The 15,000-nt window shown below is 43.1% G+C and overlaps 1 protein-coding gene across 6 annotated transcripts in view; it reads right to left on the reverse strand.

Annotated features, from left to right (window-relative positions):
• ptprk (protein tyrosine phosphatase receptor type K) overlaps positions 1-15,000 on the reverse strand; it is a 185,983-nt gene that overhangs the window by 11,550 nt on the left and 159,433 nt on the right. For 5 of the 6 annotated variants that reach the window (XM_058391221.1, XM_058391222.1, XM_058391219.1 and 2 more), the window contains 9 exons: positions 7,231-7,318; positions 6,517-6,593; positions 4,469-4,505; positions 4,071-4,168; positions 2,828-2,944; positions 2,097-2,251; positions 1,342-1,477; positions 1,039-1,188; positions 732-905 (listed from right to left, as the gene is read on the reverse strand). In XM_058391221.1, the coding sequence (XP_058247204.1) occupies positions 732-905; positions 1,039-1,188; positions 1,342-1,477; positions 2,097-2,251; positions 2,828-2,944; positions 4,071-4,168; positions 4,469-4,505; positions 6,517-6,593; positions 7,231-7,318 (1,032 nt within the window). The remainder of the gene's footprint in view (positions 1-731; positions 906-1,038; positions 1,189-1,341; positions 1,478-2,096; positions 2,252-2,827; positions 2,945-4,070; positions 4,169-4,468; positions 4,506-6,516; positions 6,594-7,230; positions 7,319-15,000) is intronic. The other variant, XM_058391220.1, reaches the window with a different exon arrangement.

Below are 15,000 nucleotides of genomic sequence, written 5' to 3' on the forward strand. Positions count from 1 at the left end.
GTGTGTGTGTGTGTGTGTGTGTGTGCGCGCACATGTGCATGCTGATGGAAAGCGGCCATAGAACAAATCCAGTCTGAGAGGCAGTTAGAGGTAAAGGCGGGACGTTACCTGGTACACTCCTGATGTCTGCGTCAGCGTTACAGGAAATGATTGGAGAGTTAAATGGACTGAATCTCTGATTTTACACTGACTCTGATCGTGGGGTTACATGTTTGTTACATAAAGCAGAACAGGAATTTAGAAAAAAAAACGAGCTGGATTTGTCTCAAGCCTTTCAAGTATAATGGAGAGAGAGAGAGAGAGAGAGAGAGAGAGAGAGAGAGAAATGACTGAACTGATAGAAACACTGTTTTTTATAAGGAGCAGTAAGAGACAGGGAAACACTGGGAGGAGGTGTGGAGCTTTAGTGTGAGGAAAATGTGAAGAGGCGAGAGAGAGAGAGAGAGAGAGAGAGAGAGAGAGAGAGAGAGAGGGGAAAAGAAGACTGATGCAAGTATGTTGTTCATGGAGGCAGAGTGAGAGAGCAAGTGGGTGGTGATGTAGAAATGGAGACAGATGGAGGATGGATAGAGAGACGGAGAGATGGAGTTCCACCTTCCACCCATGAGTGTAGCTTTAATGTGGTAGAAATGGAGAGAAAGAGAGAGACGGTGTTTACGTCCATGAGTGCAGCGTTGATGTAGTAGAAATGGAGAGAGAGAGAGAGAGAGAGAGAGAGAGATGGTGCTTACATCCATGAGTGCAGCGTTGATGTAGTTGCTGCTCTCTCCGTCGATGGTGATGAGGAAGGGCAGACAGCGGTCAGGTGGGAGGTTGGACATGAAGCGGTTCTTCTCGTGGTTCCGGGGCAGGAGAGCGATGCTGCAGTCCTCAGGCTGGGGCTGAGGGGTCACTGAGTTCAGCGTCTGATCACACACACACACACACACACAGACAGAGTCAGTTATATTAAAGTGTCTATAATTAGGAGGTTTTACTCAAATACACACAGAGCAATGTTTTCCAGAAAATACAGTCAGGTGTGTGTGTGTGTGTTACCTGGAACTCGTCTTTGAGGTGGGAGGAGTTACTCTGTGAGTCGATGCGGATCATGTCGTAATACGCAGCTTTAAACTCACACACTGGGATTGCAGTGTCGCCACACAGACACGCCTCCAAGATGGCGTCATGGATGAAGATGTACTGCTCCTGAGTGCGACACACATGCATACACACACAAATACACACACAAATACACACACGCACATACGTGTCAGACAGATGTATGAACTGAATGTGAGTTTAGAGTCACAGTACTGTGTGTGTGTGTGTGTGTGTGTGTGTGTGTGTGAACATACACACCTCAGTCTGCACCATGTTGATGCGTCGAGAGCGGAGCGCTTTAACACAGTTGTAAATGTCCACTACGCCCTCGCGCTCCGCCATGTCCAGCATGATGTCAATCACAATGTAGCATCCTGTACGCCCCGCCCCCGCACTGACAAACAGGAAGTGACAACACATCACTACAACAATCACTGAAACTGATGGAATTATTTAAAATAATGGCACCATTAGTCTTTTCTTAAATGTAAATAATTATTATAAAAATAAAAAATGTAAAGAAGGGACTTAAAAAAAATCATCAACAGACTGATAATCAAATTTAAATTTATAGTAAATATAAATAAAAAAACAATAATAAAATAAAAAAAATAAAATAAAATTGGCTGTATGTTTATTGTTTTGGTAAAGAAATTAAAACACATTTAATCATAATTCTTCTTATTTTTTCGTATTTAAAATAAACAAAAGACAAAACAAAAGACTTGATTGTATGTACAAACAATACACTGTACTTTATCCTTGTGTGTGTGTGTGTGTGTGTGTGTGTGAGGCACAGGATGTGGGTTTGTGTGCATTGCCGTTCTGCAGCAGGAGTGTGTACACACACACACACACACACACACACCCCCAAACACACACTCTGTTTTAGAGAATATCTCTCCAGCACACATGACATTGCAACAGGAAGTGCCAGACTGAAGAACCCCCAGTGGGTGCTGATTTCCCATAATACATTGTGTGTGTGTGTGTGTGTGTGTGTGTGTGTGTACCTGCAGTGCACTACGATGGGTCCTGCAGTTGGAGGGTTGGACATTTTGACGCGGCGGATGAAGGACAGCAGTCCTGTAGCGTGATACGGAACTCCGTGATCTGGCCAGCCGGTGAAGTGGAACTGCTTGACCTCACGCACTTCATTAAAACCCCTCTGTAGGGAAGGAGTGAGCGTTAAAGCACACACACACACACACACACACACACACACACACACGCACTGAGGCACAGGATGCTTCTATACACGTCATGATTAACTTTATCTCTTAATGAATGAATGAAAGCAGTGTTTAATGACTTGATCTAAATAACTGTTTATAAAGCAGCACTCAGATTTCACACAAACATTACTGAAGACAAATGACGTCTTATATGAAGAACAAAGCTGGATAAAAAAAGATGCATGTAAAGAAACATGGAGGCTGTAAAAAAAAAAGTAATAATTCTTCACTTAAATAAAACAATAAGAACAAACACAAGGCTGTAACTGGTGTAAAAAATTAACAGGATTATGTATAGATATATAAAAATACAAATAAAAAATTAAAGGTTAATATGCATTAAATATTCAATAATATAAATAATGAATTATAAATAAAATATTATATTATTGTAAATATAATATATACTTTGGGTTACATATATTTATTAATTTTATCCTATTTCTCACATTATTTGATAAATAAATAAATAAACAAACGATTTAAATGATTAAATAATTGTCACTCACCCGCTCCAGAGTGAAGGTGCGCACTACGTACTCGGCCAGCGGCTCCACCTCCACAAACGTCACCTTAAAGTCTCCGTACACCTCTGCGTCGTCGGGCCAGTACTTATAACACTTCACCTGAGGTGGAAACACGCGGGTCAAAGATAAAAACAATAAAAACTTCATCACACACACCGTCACTGCTGCACTTCCTGTAGATCACAGCTTACACCACGGCACTGAGGAATCCTGCGCTCTGATTGGCCAGAAGCTGGTGATTTAATTCTCTGCAGAGCTGCACTCACTCTGATTTGTTATCGTTTCCATAGTAACAGCTCATACACCCGGACGCTCTGCCGTGACGTTTTCTGTGACGTGTATGGAAGGAGTCTCCAGTTCCAGAGGTAAAGCTTTTGATGGAAAATCTTCAGGACAGAGTTTTTTCCCCTTATTAAATAGAGAGGCTATGGACTGGGCTTCTGAGTGTTTAAAGCTGCTATGATGTAAGTGAGATCAGGAAGTGACTTGTTTCCTTTTAAGAATAAATACAACTATAAATGGATACAAAGTAAGAGGTGCTGTTTAAAAAAACAAGTGCTGTGGTGTAAGAGGAAGAAAATGACTTGGGGACATGCTGATGGAGGGAAATAATCAATCACTCGGTGTTTATTCACTCTGGTGATACAACACAAAGTAAACAAGTCAACATTTAAGTCACAACACGGTTTAGCATTCGCATGCTCACATGCTAAATGCTAACATGTTGACCGTGCTGGTTGCTAAGCAGGTTCCATGGTTGCTACCCGTCAAGCTAATGATCGTATCAGTTTATCGCCAGCTGTGATGATCCATGTTACTGTAGAACATCTGGATACGGATTTAAAGATCGTATGTGAGCATTATGTAACCATAGCAACCACGGTCCCCACACATCATGAGCGTAATCATGCAGTCGCAGGCACGCGTTAACCCTTTGAGAAGTTCCTCATGTTGGAAATTACGAATAAAATGGCCTTGGCCCAATTGACTGAACTCCTAAATTAGTGCACTATGTAGGCTTCCTATCTAGGGAATAGGGTGTGTTTTTAAAACAGTGGATCTGAAGCCCACAAGAACAGCTTCCATTTCTCTTCAAAGGGTTGTGGCGGGTTGGAGGCCGTCACATCACACAAACATGTAAACGTAAACACAACACTAAAAACACATTAAAAAATAAAAACAACATGGCCTCCATCATTCCGCAGCAGGCAATAGAACAACATACCCGTCCCACCTCCACCAGGTTGGTTACCATGACGATACACGCCGACTGCTCCTGCCAGATCATCCTCCAGAAATCGTACACCGTCTCGTGGACAGGACCTGAGGAAGGCAAAGTTTAAAATAATTATTTAAAATAAAAACGTTTTCTCAGTTCTTCATGAACAAAACGAATCAGTGAGTCAAACTCTAACACGACAAAAAGTAAAACACCTGATCCGTTCAGTGTAGAAAAAAAACCAGACAGATATAAATAACTTCATTTGTTTATGGAGACTAATTCCTGATTTGTAGATGAAGTGAATCACCAACATCTGAACATCTGATACTGATTCATTCTCCTAAACGACTCTTTATTAAAATAAAACATTTAATTATGAGAACATGGGAAGCTGGACACACCTTGCGTCGCGATGTAGTGACTCGGCCGCTGGTAGCCCTGTGAAACAAACACACACACACACACACACACACACCAGGAGATTTGAGCAACGGCTTTTTAATCTGCAGCCTTCCACAAAAACAGCACATCAGCAGCACTCGGCATCAATTAGTCTGCTTTTTTACATCGTTTAATTCAGAATTCTATTATTACTGTAACTCTAAGTGGTTCCTGCAGTCGTTCCTGCTGCACATTCATCAGAAAAAATAAAGTGAAGACGACGAACCGCTGTGCGATAATTAAATTATTACCGAGCCTCTTCCGATTTAACTTGCGCTTACGGCTGCTGTGCAGTCAGCTACTTTATTTACAGCGATAAATTACTGCTAAACTCCAAACGCTAGCAGATCAGCAACACTGCTGTCTCATCAGTAAAAAGTAGCTTTTGGTTAAAATGTGATTTTTGTAAATGTCACTTTAAACGATAATCAAAAGTTTACTGTACGGTTTAATGATTACATATACCATCATTTCCACCAGTTTCACACAGTTTTCTACATTTTATTTCACTATCACGTTAACTAAAAGTTTAATAACTGTCGCTTGGAATGTAATAAAAAGTTGATCATTTTTCCCCTCGACTGTTTTCGGGTGATGTTTATCACAGCGAGGGTTAAAGCGCACAGCAGTTCTATTAAAGTCAAGCGTTTCTTCACAGCCGACTTGCTCATGATTGGTTCAGAGAGGCGACCAATCACAACACAGAGGAGGCGGAAGTTAGTCTGGAAGTGGGTGTGGGTAAAGTTCTAAAAAACAAATTGTACCTAAATACAGCTAGCTAATATACATTATATTGGCAAAGGTTTTGGGACACCGTATTGAATTCAGGGGTTGGACTCGGCCCCTTAGGTCCAGTGAAAGGAACTCTTAATGCTTCAGCTTCATACCAACCCCTGAGAAAAAAAACCCTGAACTCAGTGATTTGGAGGGGGGTCCCTAAACTTTTGGCTATATAGTATAGCTGTCCTGTATTATTTTTATTAGTTAGCTAACATTAATTTTCTTGTTTACAAGTTTTATTTTTATATCTTTAATTGCAAAAATGAGTTTGAATTAGATAGTAATGAATGTTTAATGTCACTGAAGGGTGATTGATTATCTAGCGAGAGATCACATGCTGTTTAATATCCCACGTTCATCTAGTGATACACTGTGTAGTGTCTTCAACAGCTAACTAGGTTTAGCTTAATATTTGTTAATTAACATTTTAATGTTAGCGTTAATCAAAGGCGACATATCGATGTTTTAATATCGTTACAGTGCCAGCGGGTATGTGTACAAGTCATGATGTCTATCTGGACGCTAACGTGTGACCCTCCACATGTCCTCAGCCTTAACTCTGACCAGTCGACTCGCACCTCTCCAAATCAACAGCAAAACAGGAGGAGCAACAAAATAACCATGACAAATGAGTGTGTGATGGTGTGATGGAGAAAACAATGAAACACAAAGGCATGATGAAGGAGAGAGGGAAGGAAAGAGACAGATAGAGAAGGAGAGAGACAGAAAGAGAGAGACAGATAGAGAAGGAGAGAGATAGAAAGAGAGAGACAGATAGAGAAGGAGGGAGATAGAAAGAGACAGAAAGACAGATAGAGAAGGAGAGAGGCAGAGAGAAGTGTGTGTGCTGTAGAGAGGAAAAAAGGCCATGCAGTCACCATGCAGATGATACAGAAGCATTAAAGGGGGATGCGGCTGTGTGTGTGTGTGTGTGTGTGTGTGTGTGTGTGTGTGTGTCCTACAGGAAATGAAAAATTACTTACATCCCTGTACAGCCAAATCTAGGGCCCAAAATCAAGAGCGTAAGAGTGAGAGAGAGCACAACAGATGAGTCAGTGAGTCTCTAGCAGCACCTCCACCGAAGGCAAGAGAAAGAAAACGGTAAGAATCGTGTATAAATCTGGAGAAGGAACGCATGCTGACATACGAGAGAGGGAGAGCTGTTTCTCACACCTTCGCCAAGGGAGGAGGAGGAAGAGGAGGAGGAGGGACACACAGCGCCACTTACGTCTATGTAGTTGGCGTTGATGTAGTCGGACGAGGGGTCATCTTCCACCGGCTGCAGGATCACTCGAGAATGATCGTCTGGACACGGGCAGGAAACGTACACAAGACACAGTCGGGTAGATTACATTAGATTACATTAGATTACATTAGATTAGATTAGATTAGATTAGATTAGATCAGATTAGATAGATGAGCCTTTAATGTTTGTGTAAAAAAAAAAAAATCTGGTTAGTTTATCAGACAGATAGATATGATTTTTGTTTTTTCTTTTAATTACTCTACTAGTATTTTTCTAATTTGTCTTTATTACTAGACAAATAACTACATCAAATAAATTAATTAATTAATAAATAAACAAAATAAATACATAAATAAATATTCCTTTTCTATATTAGTGGATTAATCAGTAAATAAACACACAAAAAAAAGAATAAAGTAATAAAGAAACTTTACTATCACCACAACTCTATGAAATTATTATTATTATTATTATTATTATATATATTTTTTTAACTGATTGGATGGATTTACAAACTAACTCAAGAAATATCCATCATACAAAATATTCCTCTTATTTTTTTTCTTTCTGTTTTCCCCCTGTTCTGGAATCATTCCATCATTAACCAAATGCACTGAAAGGCTTTGAGAATGAAAAGCTCCTGAGATCCTTCACCACTGATCAGTTTAATGCTTTCTTCACAGCTCAGAAACTCACATGCGATGATGTTGCCATAGCGATTTTTGGTCCGGTTCTGCTCTTTCTTGGCCACATCCCACGAAGCCGACTGACCCTCAAAGAAACTCTGGCACAAGAAAAAAGGGATTTAGGTTTCATTTTAGGTTAAAATTCTATATTAAAAATTCTCATTTAAACATCAGATTAGAGATACTGTAGCAGCAGGTGGAGTGTGTTGTGTAGCTGCAGGTGGAGTGTGTTGTGTAGCTGCAGGTGGAGTGTGTTGTGTAGCTGCAGGTGGAGTGTGTTGTGTAGCTGCAGGTGGAGTGTGTTGTGTAGCTGCAGGTGGAGTGTGTTGTGTAGCTGCAGGTGGAGTGTGTTGTGTAGCGGCAGGTGGAGTGTGTAGTGTAGCGGCAGGTGGAGTGTGTTGTGTAGCGGCAGGTGGAGTGTGTTGTGTAGCTGCAGGTGGAGTGTGTTGTGTAACTGCAGGTGGACTGTGTTGTGTAGCGGCAGGTGGAGTGTGTTGTGTAGCTGCAGGTGGAGTGTGTTGTGTAGCGGCAGGTGGAGTGTGTTGTGTAGCTGCAGGTGGAGTGTGTTGTGTAGCGGCAGGTGGAGTGTGTTGTGTAACTGCAGGTGGAGTGTGTTGTGTAACTGCAGGTGGACTGTGTTGTGTAGCTGCAGGTGGAGAGTGTTGTGTAGCTGCAGGTGGAGTGTGTTGTGTAGCGGCAGGTGGAGTGTGTTGTGTAGCAGCAGGTGGAGTGTGTTGTGTAGCGGCAGGTGGAGTGTGTTGTGTAGCGGCAGGTGGAGTGTGTTGTGTAACTGCAGGTGGACTGTGTTGTGTAGCTGCAGGTGGAGAGTGTTGTGTAGCTGCAGGTGGAGTGTGTTGTGTAGCTGCAGGTGGAGTGTGTTGTGTAGCGGCAGGTGGACTGTGTTGTGTAGCGGCAGGTGGAGTGTGTTGTGTAGCTGCAGGTGGAGTGTGTTGTGTAGCGGCAGGTGGAGTGTGTTGTGTAACTGCAGGTGGACTGTGTTGTGTAGCTGCAGGTGGAGAGTGTTGTGTAGCTGCAGGTGGAGTGTGTTGTGTAGCTGCAGGTGGAGTGTGTTGTGTAGCGGCAGGTGGAGTGTGTTGTGTAGCGGCAGGTGGAGTGTGTTGTGTAACTGCAGGTGGACTGTGTTGTGTAGCTGCAGGTGGAGTGTGTTGTGTAGCGGCAGGTGGAGTGTGTTGTGTAGCGGCAGGTGGAGTGTGTTGTGTAGCTGCAGGTGGAGTGTGTTGTGTAGCGGCAGGTGGAGTGTGTTGTGTAGCTGCAGGTGGAGTGTGTTGTGTAGCTGCAGGTGGAGTGTGTTGTGTAGCTGCAGGTGGAGTGTGTTGTGTAGCTGCAGGTGGACTGTGTTGTGTAGCGGCAGGTGGAGTGTGTTGTGTAGCGGCAGGTGGAGTGTGTTGTGTAGCTGCAGGTGGAGTGTGTTGTGTAGCGGCAGGTGGAGTGTGTTGTGTAGCTGCAGGTGGACTGTGTTGTGTAGCTGCAGGTGGAGTGTGTTGTGTAGCTGCAGGTGGAGTGTGTTGTGTAGCGGCAGGTGGAGTGTGTTCTGTAGCGGCAGGTGGAGTGTGTTCTGTAGCGGCAGGTGGAGTGTGTTCTGTAGCGGCAGGTGGAGTGTGTTGTGTAGCGGCAGGTGGAGTGTGTTCTGTAGCGGCAGGTGGAGTGTGTTCTGTAGCGGCAGGTGGAGTGTGTTGTGTAGCTGCAGGTGGACTGTGTTGTGTAGCTGCAGGTGGACTATGTTGTGTAGCGGCAGGTGGAGTGTGTTGTGTAGCTGCAGGTGGAGTGTGTTGTGTAGCGGCAGGTGGAGTGTGTTGTGTAGCTGCAGGTGGAGTGTGTTGTGTAGCTGCAGGTGGAGTGTGTTGTGTAGCTGCAGGTGGAGTGTGTTGTGTAGCTGCAGGTGGAGTGTGTTGTGTAGCGGCAGGTGGAGTGTGTTGTGTAGCTGCAGGTGGAGTGTGTTGTGTAGCTGCAGGTGGAGTGTGTTGTGTAGCTGCAGGTGGAGAGTGTTGTGTAGCTGCAGGTGGAGTGTGTTGTGTAGCTGCAGGTGGAGTGTGTTGTGTAGCTGCAGGTGGAGTGTGTTGTGTAGCTGCAGGTGGAGTGTGTTGTGTAGCGGCAGGTGGAGTGTGTTGTGTAGCTGCAGGTGGAGTGTGTTGTGTAGCTGCAGGTGGAGTGTGTTGTGTAGCTGCAGGTGGAGTGTGTTGTGTAGCTGCAGGTGGACTGTGTTGTGTAGCGGCAGGTGGAGTGTGTTGTGTAGCTGCAGGTGGACTGTGTTGTGTAGCGGCAGGTGGAGTGTGTTGTGTAGCGGCAGGTGGAGTGTGTTGTGTAGCTGCAGGTGGAGTGTGTTGTGTAGCTGCAGTGTGTATCAGTGTGTATCAGTGTGTATCAGTGTGTATTAGCGTGTATTAGTGTGTATTAGCGTGTATCAGTGTGTATCAGTGTGTATTAGCGTGTATCAGTGTGTATCAGTGTGTATCAGTGTGTATTAGCGTGTATTAGTGTGTATTAACGTGTATCAGTGTGTATCAGTGTGTATCAGTGTGTATCAGTGTGTATTAGCGTGTATTAGTGTGTATCAGTGTGTATTAGCGTTGTGTAGCGTGTAATAGGTGGAGTGTGTGTGTAGCGTGCAGCGTGTATCAGTGTGTATCAGCGTGTATCAGAGTGTATCAGTGTGTATTAGCGTGTATTAGCGTGTATCAGCGTGTACCAGCGTGTATCAGCGTGTATCAGTGTGTATTAGCCTGTATCAGTGTGTATTAGCGTGTATCAGTGTGTATCAGCGTGTATTAGCGTGTATCAGTGTGTATTAGCGTGTATCAGTGTGTATTAGCCTGTATCAGTGTGTATTAGCGTGTATCAGTGTGTATTAGCCTGTATCAGTGTGTATTAGCGTGTATCAGTGTGTATTAGCGTGTATCAGTGTGTATTAGTGTGTATCAGTGTGTATTAGCGTGTATCAGTGTGTATTAGCGTGTATCAGTGTGTATCAGCGTGTATTAGCGTGTATCAGTGTGTATCAGCGTGTATCAGTGTGTATCAGCGTGTATCAGTGTGTATTAGCGTGTATCAGAGTGTATCAGTGTGTATTAGCGTGTATCAGTGTGTATTAGCGTGTATCAGTGTGTATTAGCGTGTATCAGAGTGTATCAGTGTGTATTAGCGTGTATCAGTGTGTATTAGCGTGTATCAGCGTGTATCAGTGTGTATTAGCGTGTATCAGTGTGTATCAGTGTGTATTAGCGTGTATCAGTGTGTATCAGTGTGTATTAGCGTGTATCAGTGTGTATTAGCGTGTATCAGCGTGTATCAGTGTGTATTAGCATGTATCAGTGTGTATTAGCGTGTATCAGTGTGTATCAGCGTGTATCAGTGTGTATTAGCGTGTATCAGTGTGTATTAGCGTGTATCAGTGTGTATCAGTGTGTATTAGCGTGTATCAGTGTGTATTAGCGTGTATCAGTGTGTATTAGCGTGTATTAGCGTGTATCAGTGTGTATTAGCGTGTATCAGCGTGTATCAGCGTGTATCAGTGTGTATCAGCGTGTATCAGTGTGTATTAGCGTGTATCAGTGTGTATTAGCGTGTATCAGTGTGTATTAGCGTGTATCAGAGTGTATCAGTGTGTATTAGCGTGTATCAGTGTGTATTAGCGTGTATCAGAGTGTATCAGTGTGTATTAGCGTGTATCAGTGTGTATTAGCGTGTATCAGCGTGTATCAGTGTGTATTAGCGTGTATCAGTGTGTATCAGTGTGTATTAGCGTGTATCAGTGTGTATCAGTGTGTATTAGCCTGTATCAGTGTGTATCAGCGTGTATCAGTGTGTATCAGCGTGTATCAGTGTGTATTAGCCTGTATCAGTGTGTATCAGTGTGTATCAGTGTGTATCAGTGTGTATCAGTGTGTATTAGCCTGTATCAGTGTGTATTAGCCTGTATCAGTGTGTATCAGCGTGTATTAGCGTGTATCAGTGTGTATCAGCGTGTATTAGCGTGTATCAGCGTGTATCAGTGTGTATTAGCCTGTATCAGTGTGTATCAGTGTGTATTAGCGTGTATCAGCGTGTATCAGTGTGTATTAGCGTGTATCAGCGTATCAGCGTGTATCAGCGTGTATTAGCATGTATCAGTGTGTATCAGCGTGTATCAGCGTGTATTAGCGTGTATCAGTGTGTATTAGTGTGTATCAGCGTGTATCAGTGTGTATCAGCGTGTATCAGTGTGTATTAGCGTGTATCAGTGTGTATTAGCGTGTATCAGTGTGTATTAGCGTGTATCAGTGTGTATCAGCGTGTATCAGTGTGTATCAGCGTGTATCAGTATGCATCAGTGTGTATTAGCGTGTATCAGTGTGTATTAGTGTGTATCAGCGTGTATTAGCGTGTATCAGCGTGTATCAGCGTGTATCAGCGTGTATCAGTGTGTATCAGTGTGTATCAGCGTGTATCAGTATGCATCAGTGTGTATTAGCGTGTATCAGTGTGTATTAGTGTGTATCAGCGTGTATTAGCGTGTATCAGCGTGTATCAGCGTGTATCAGTGTGTATCAGCGTGTATCAGCGTGTATCAGTATGCATCAGTGTGTATTAGCGTGTATCAGTGTGTATCAGCGTGTATCAGTGTGTATCAGCGTGTATCAGTATGCATCAGTGTGTATTAGCGTGTATCAGTGTGTATTAGCGTGTATCAGTGTGTATCAGTGTGTATTAGCGTGTATCAGTGTGTATCAGTGTGTATTAGCGTGTATCAGTGTGTATCAGTGTGTATTAGCGTGTATCAGCGTGTATCAGCGTGTATCAGTGTGTATCAGTGTGTATCAGCGTGTATCAGTATGCATCAGTGTGTATTAGCGTGTATCAGTGTGTATCAGCGTGTATCAGTGTGTATCAGCGTGTATCAGTATGCATCAGTGTGTATTAGCGTGTATCAGTGTGTATTAGCGTGTATCAGTGTGTATCAGTGTGTATTAGCGTGTATCAGTGTGTATCAGTGTGTATTAGCCTGTATCAGTGTGTATCAGCGTGTATCAGTGTGTATCAGTGTGTATTAGCCTGTATCAGTGTGTATCAGTGTGTATTAGCGTGTATCAGTGTGTATCAGTGTGTATTAGCCTGTATCAGTGTGTATTAGCCTGTATCAGTGTGTATCAGCGTGTATTAGCGTGTATCAGTGTGTATCAGCGTGTATTAGCGTGTATCAGTGTGTATTAGCGTGTATCAGTGTGTATCAGTGTGTATTAGCGTGTATCAGCGTGTATCAGTGTGTATTAGCGTGTATCAGTGTGTATTAGCCTGTATCAGTGTGTATCAGTCTGTATTAGCGTGTATCAGCGTGTATCAGTGTGTATTAGCGTGTATCAGCGTGTATCAGCGTGTATCAGCGTGTATTAGCGTGTATCAGTGTGTATCAGCGTGTATCAGCGTGTATCAGCGTGTATCAGCGTGTATCAGCGTGTATTAGCGTGTATCAGCGTGTATCAGTGTGTATTAGTGTGTATCAGCGTGTATCAGTGTGTATCAGCGTGTATCAGTGTGTATTAGCGTGTATCAGTGTGTATTAGCGTGTATCAGTGTGTATTAGCGTGTATCAGTGTGTATTAGCGTGTATCAGTGTGTATCAGCGTGTATCAGCGTGTATCAGTATGCATCAGTGTGTATTAGCGTGTATCAGTGTGTATTAGTGTGTATCAGCGTGTATCAGCGTGTATCAGCGTGTATCAGCGTGTATCAGTGTGTATTAGTGTGTATTAGTGTGTATCAGCGTGTATCAGCGTGTATCAGTGTGTATCAGCGTGTATCAGTGTGTATCAGCGTGTATCAGCGTGTATCAGTGTGTATCAGCGTGTATCAGTATGCATCAGTGTGTATTAGCGTGTATCAGTGTGTATTAGTGTGTATCAGTGTGTATCAGTGTGTATCAGCGTGTATCAGTATGCATCAGTGTGTATCAGCGTGTATCAGCGTGTATCAGTGTGTATTAGCGTGTATCAGTATGCATCAGTGTGTATTAGCGTGTATCAGTGTGTATTAGTGTGTATCAGTGTGTATCAGTGTGTATCAGCGTGTATCAGTGTGTATTAGCGTGTATCAGCGTGTATTAGCGTGTATCAGTGTGTATCAGTGTGTATTAGCGTGTATCAGCGTGTATCAGTGTGTATTAGCGTGTATTAGCGTGTATCAGTGTGTATTAGCGTGTATCAGCGTGTATTAGCGTGTATCAGCGTGTATCAGTGTGTATTAGCGTGTATTAGCGTGTATCAGCGTGTATTAGCGTGTATCAGTGTGTATTAGCGTGTATCAGCATGTATTAGCGTATCAGCGTGTATCAGTGTGTATTAGCGTGTATTAGCCTGTATCAGTGTGTATTAGCGTGTATCAGCGTGTATTAGCGTGTATCAGCGTGTATCAGTGTGTATTAGCGTGTATTAGCGTGTATCAGCGTGTATCAGTGTGTATTAGCGTGTATCAGCATGTATTAGCGTGTATCAGCGTGTATCAGTGTGTATTAGCGTGTATTAGCCTGTATCAGTGTGTATTAGCGTGTATCAGTGTGTATTAGCGTGTATCAGTGTGTATTAGCGTGTATCAGTGTGTATCAGTGTGTATTAGCGTGTATTAGCCTGTATCAGTGTGTATTAGCGTGTATCAGCGTGTATTAGCGTGTATCAGCGTGTATCAGTGTGTATTAGCGTGTATTAGCGTGTATCAGCGTGTATCAGTGTGTATTAGCGTGTATCAGCATGTATTAGCGTGTATCAGCGTGTATCAGTGTGTATTAGCGTGTATTAGCCTGTATCAGTGTGTATTAGCGTGTATCAGTGTGTATTAGCGTGTATCAGTGTGTATTAGCGTGTATCAGTGTGTATTAGCGTGTATTAGCGTGTATCAGTGTGTATTAGCGTGTATCAGTGTGTATTAGCGTGTATCAGTGTGTATTAGCGTGTATCAGTGTGTATTAGCCTGTATCAGTGTGTATTAGCGTGTATCAGTGTGTATTAGCGTGTATCAGTGTGTATTAGCGTGTATCAGTGTGTATTAGCGTGTATCAGTGTGTATTAGCGTGTATCAGTGTGTATTAGCGTGTATCAGTGTGTATTAGCGTGTATTAGCCTGTATCAGTGTGTATTAGCGTGTATCAGTGTGTATTAGCGTGTATCAGTGTGTATTAGCGTGTATCAGTGTGTATTAGCGTGTGCTAGTGGAAGTTTGTTGCTTGCCAGTAAAACCACCATCTAACAGGAAGTGATTTCTGTGGTCACCGTGTTGCCTGCTTTAATAACACTATTAACAGAACAGGAAGCCACCTGTCAGTCTCCGGCTTTATGTTCTCATTATGACTTCAAAATAAGTCTGTGTTTCTGTGTGTGTGTGTGTGTTTCTGTGTGTGTGTGTGTGTGTTTCTGTGTGTGTGTGTGTGTGTTTCTGTGTGTGTGTGTGTGTGTGTTTCTGTGTGTGTGTGTGTGTGTGTTTCTGTGTGTGTGTGTGTGTGTGTGTGTTTCTGTGTGTGTGTGTGTGTTTCTGTGTGTGTGTGTGTGTGTGTTTCTGTGTGTGTGTGTGTGTGTTTCTGTGTGTGTGTGTGTGTGTTTCTGTGTGTGTGTGTGTGTGTTTCTGTGTGTGTGTGTGTGTGTGTGTGTTTCTGTGTGTGTGTGTGTGTGTGTGTGTTTCTGTGTGTGTGTGTGTGTGTGTTTCTGTGTGTGTGTGTGTGTGTCTGTGTGTGTGTTTCTGTGTGTGTGTGTGTGTGTGTGTTTCTGTGTGTGTGTGTGTGTGTGTGTGTGTGTTTCTG

The sequence above is a fragment of the Hemibagrus wyckioides genome, linkage group LG06 (genome assembly GCF_019097595.1).
Source record: "Hemibagrus wyckioides isolate EC202008001 linkage group LG06, SWU_Hwy_1.0, whole genome shotgun sequence".
NCBI lineage: Eukaryota > Metazoa > Chordata > Actinopteri > Siluriformes > Bagridae > Hemibagrus > Hemibagrus wyckioides.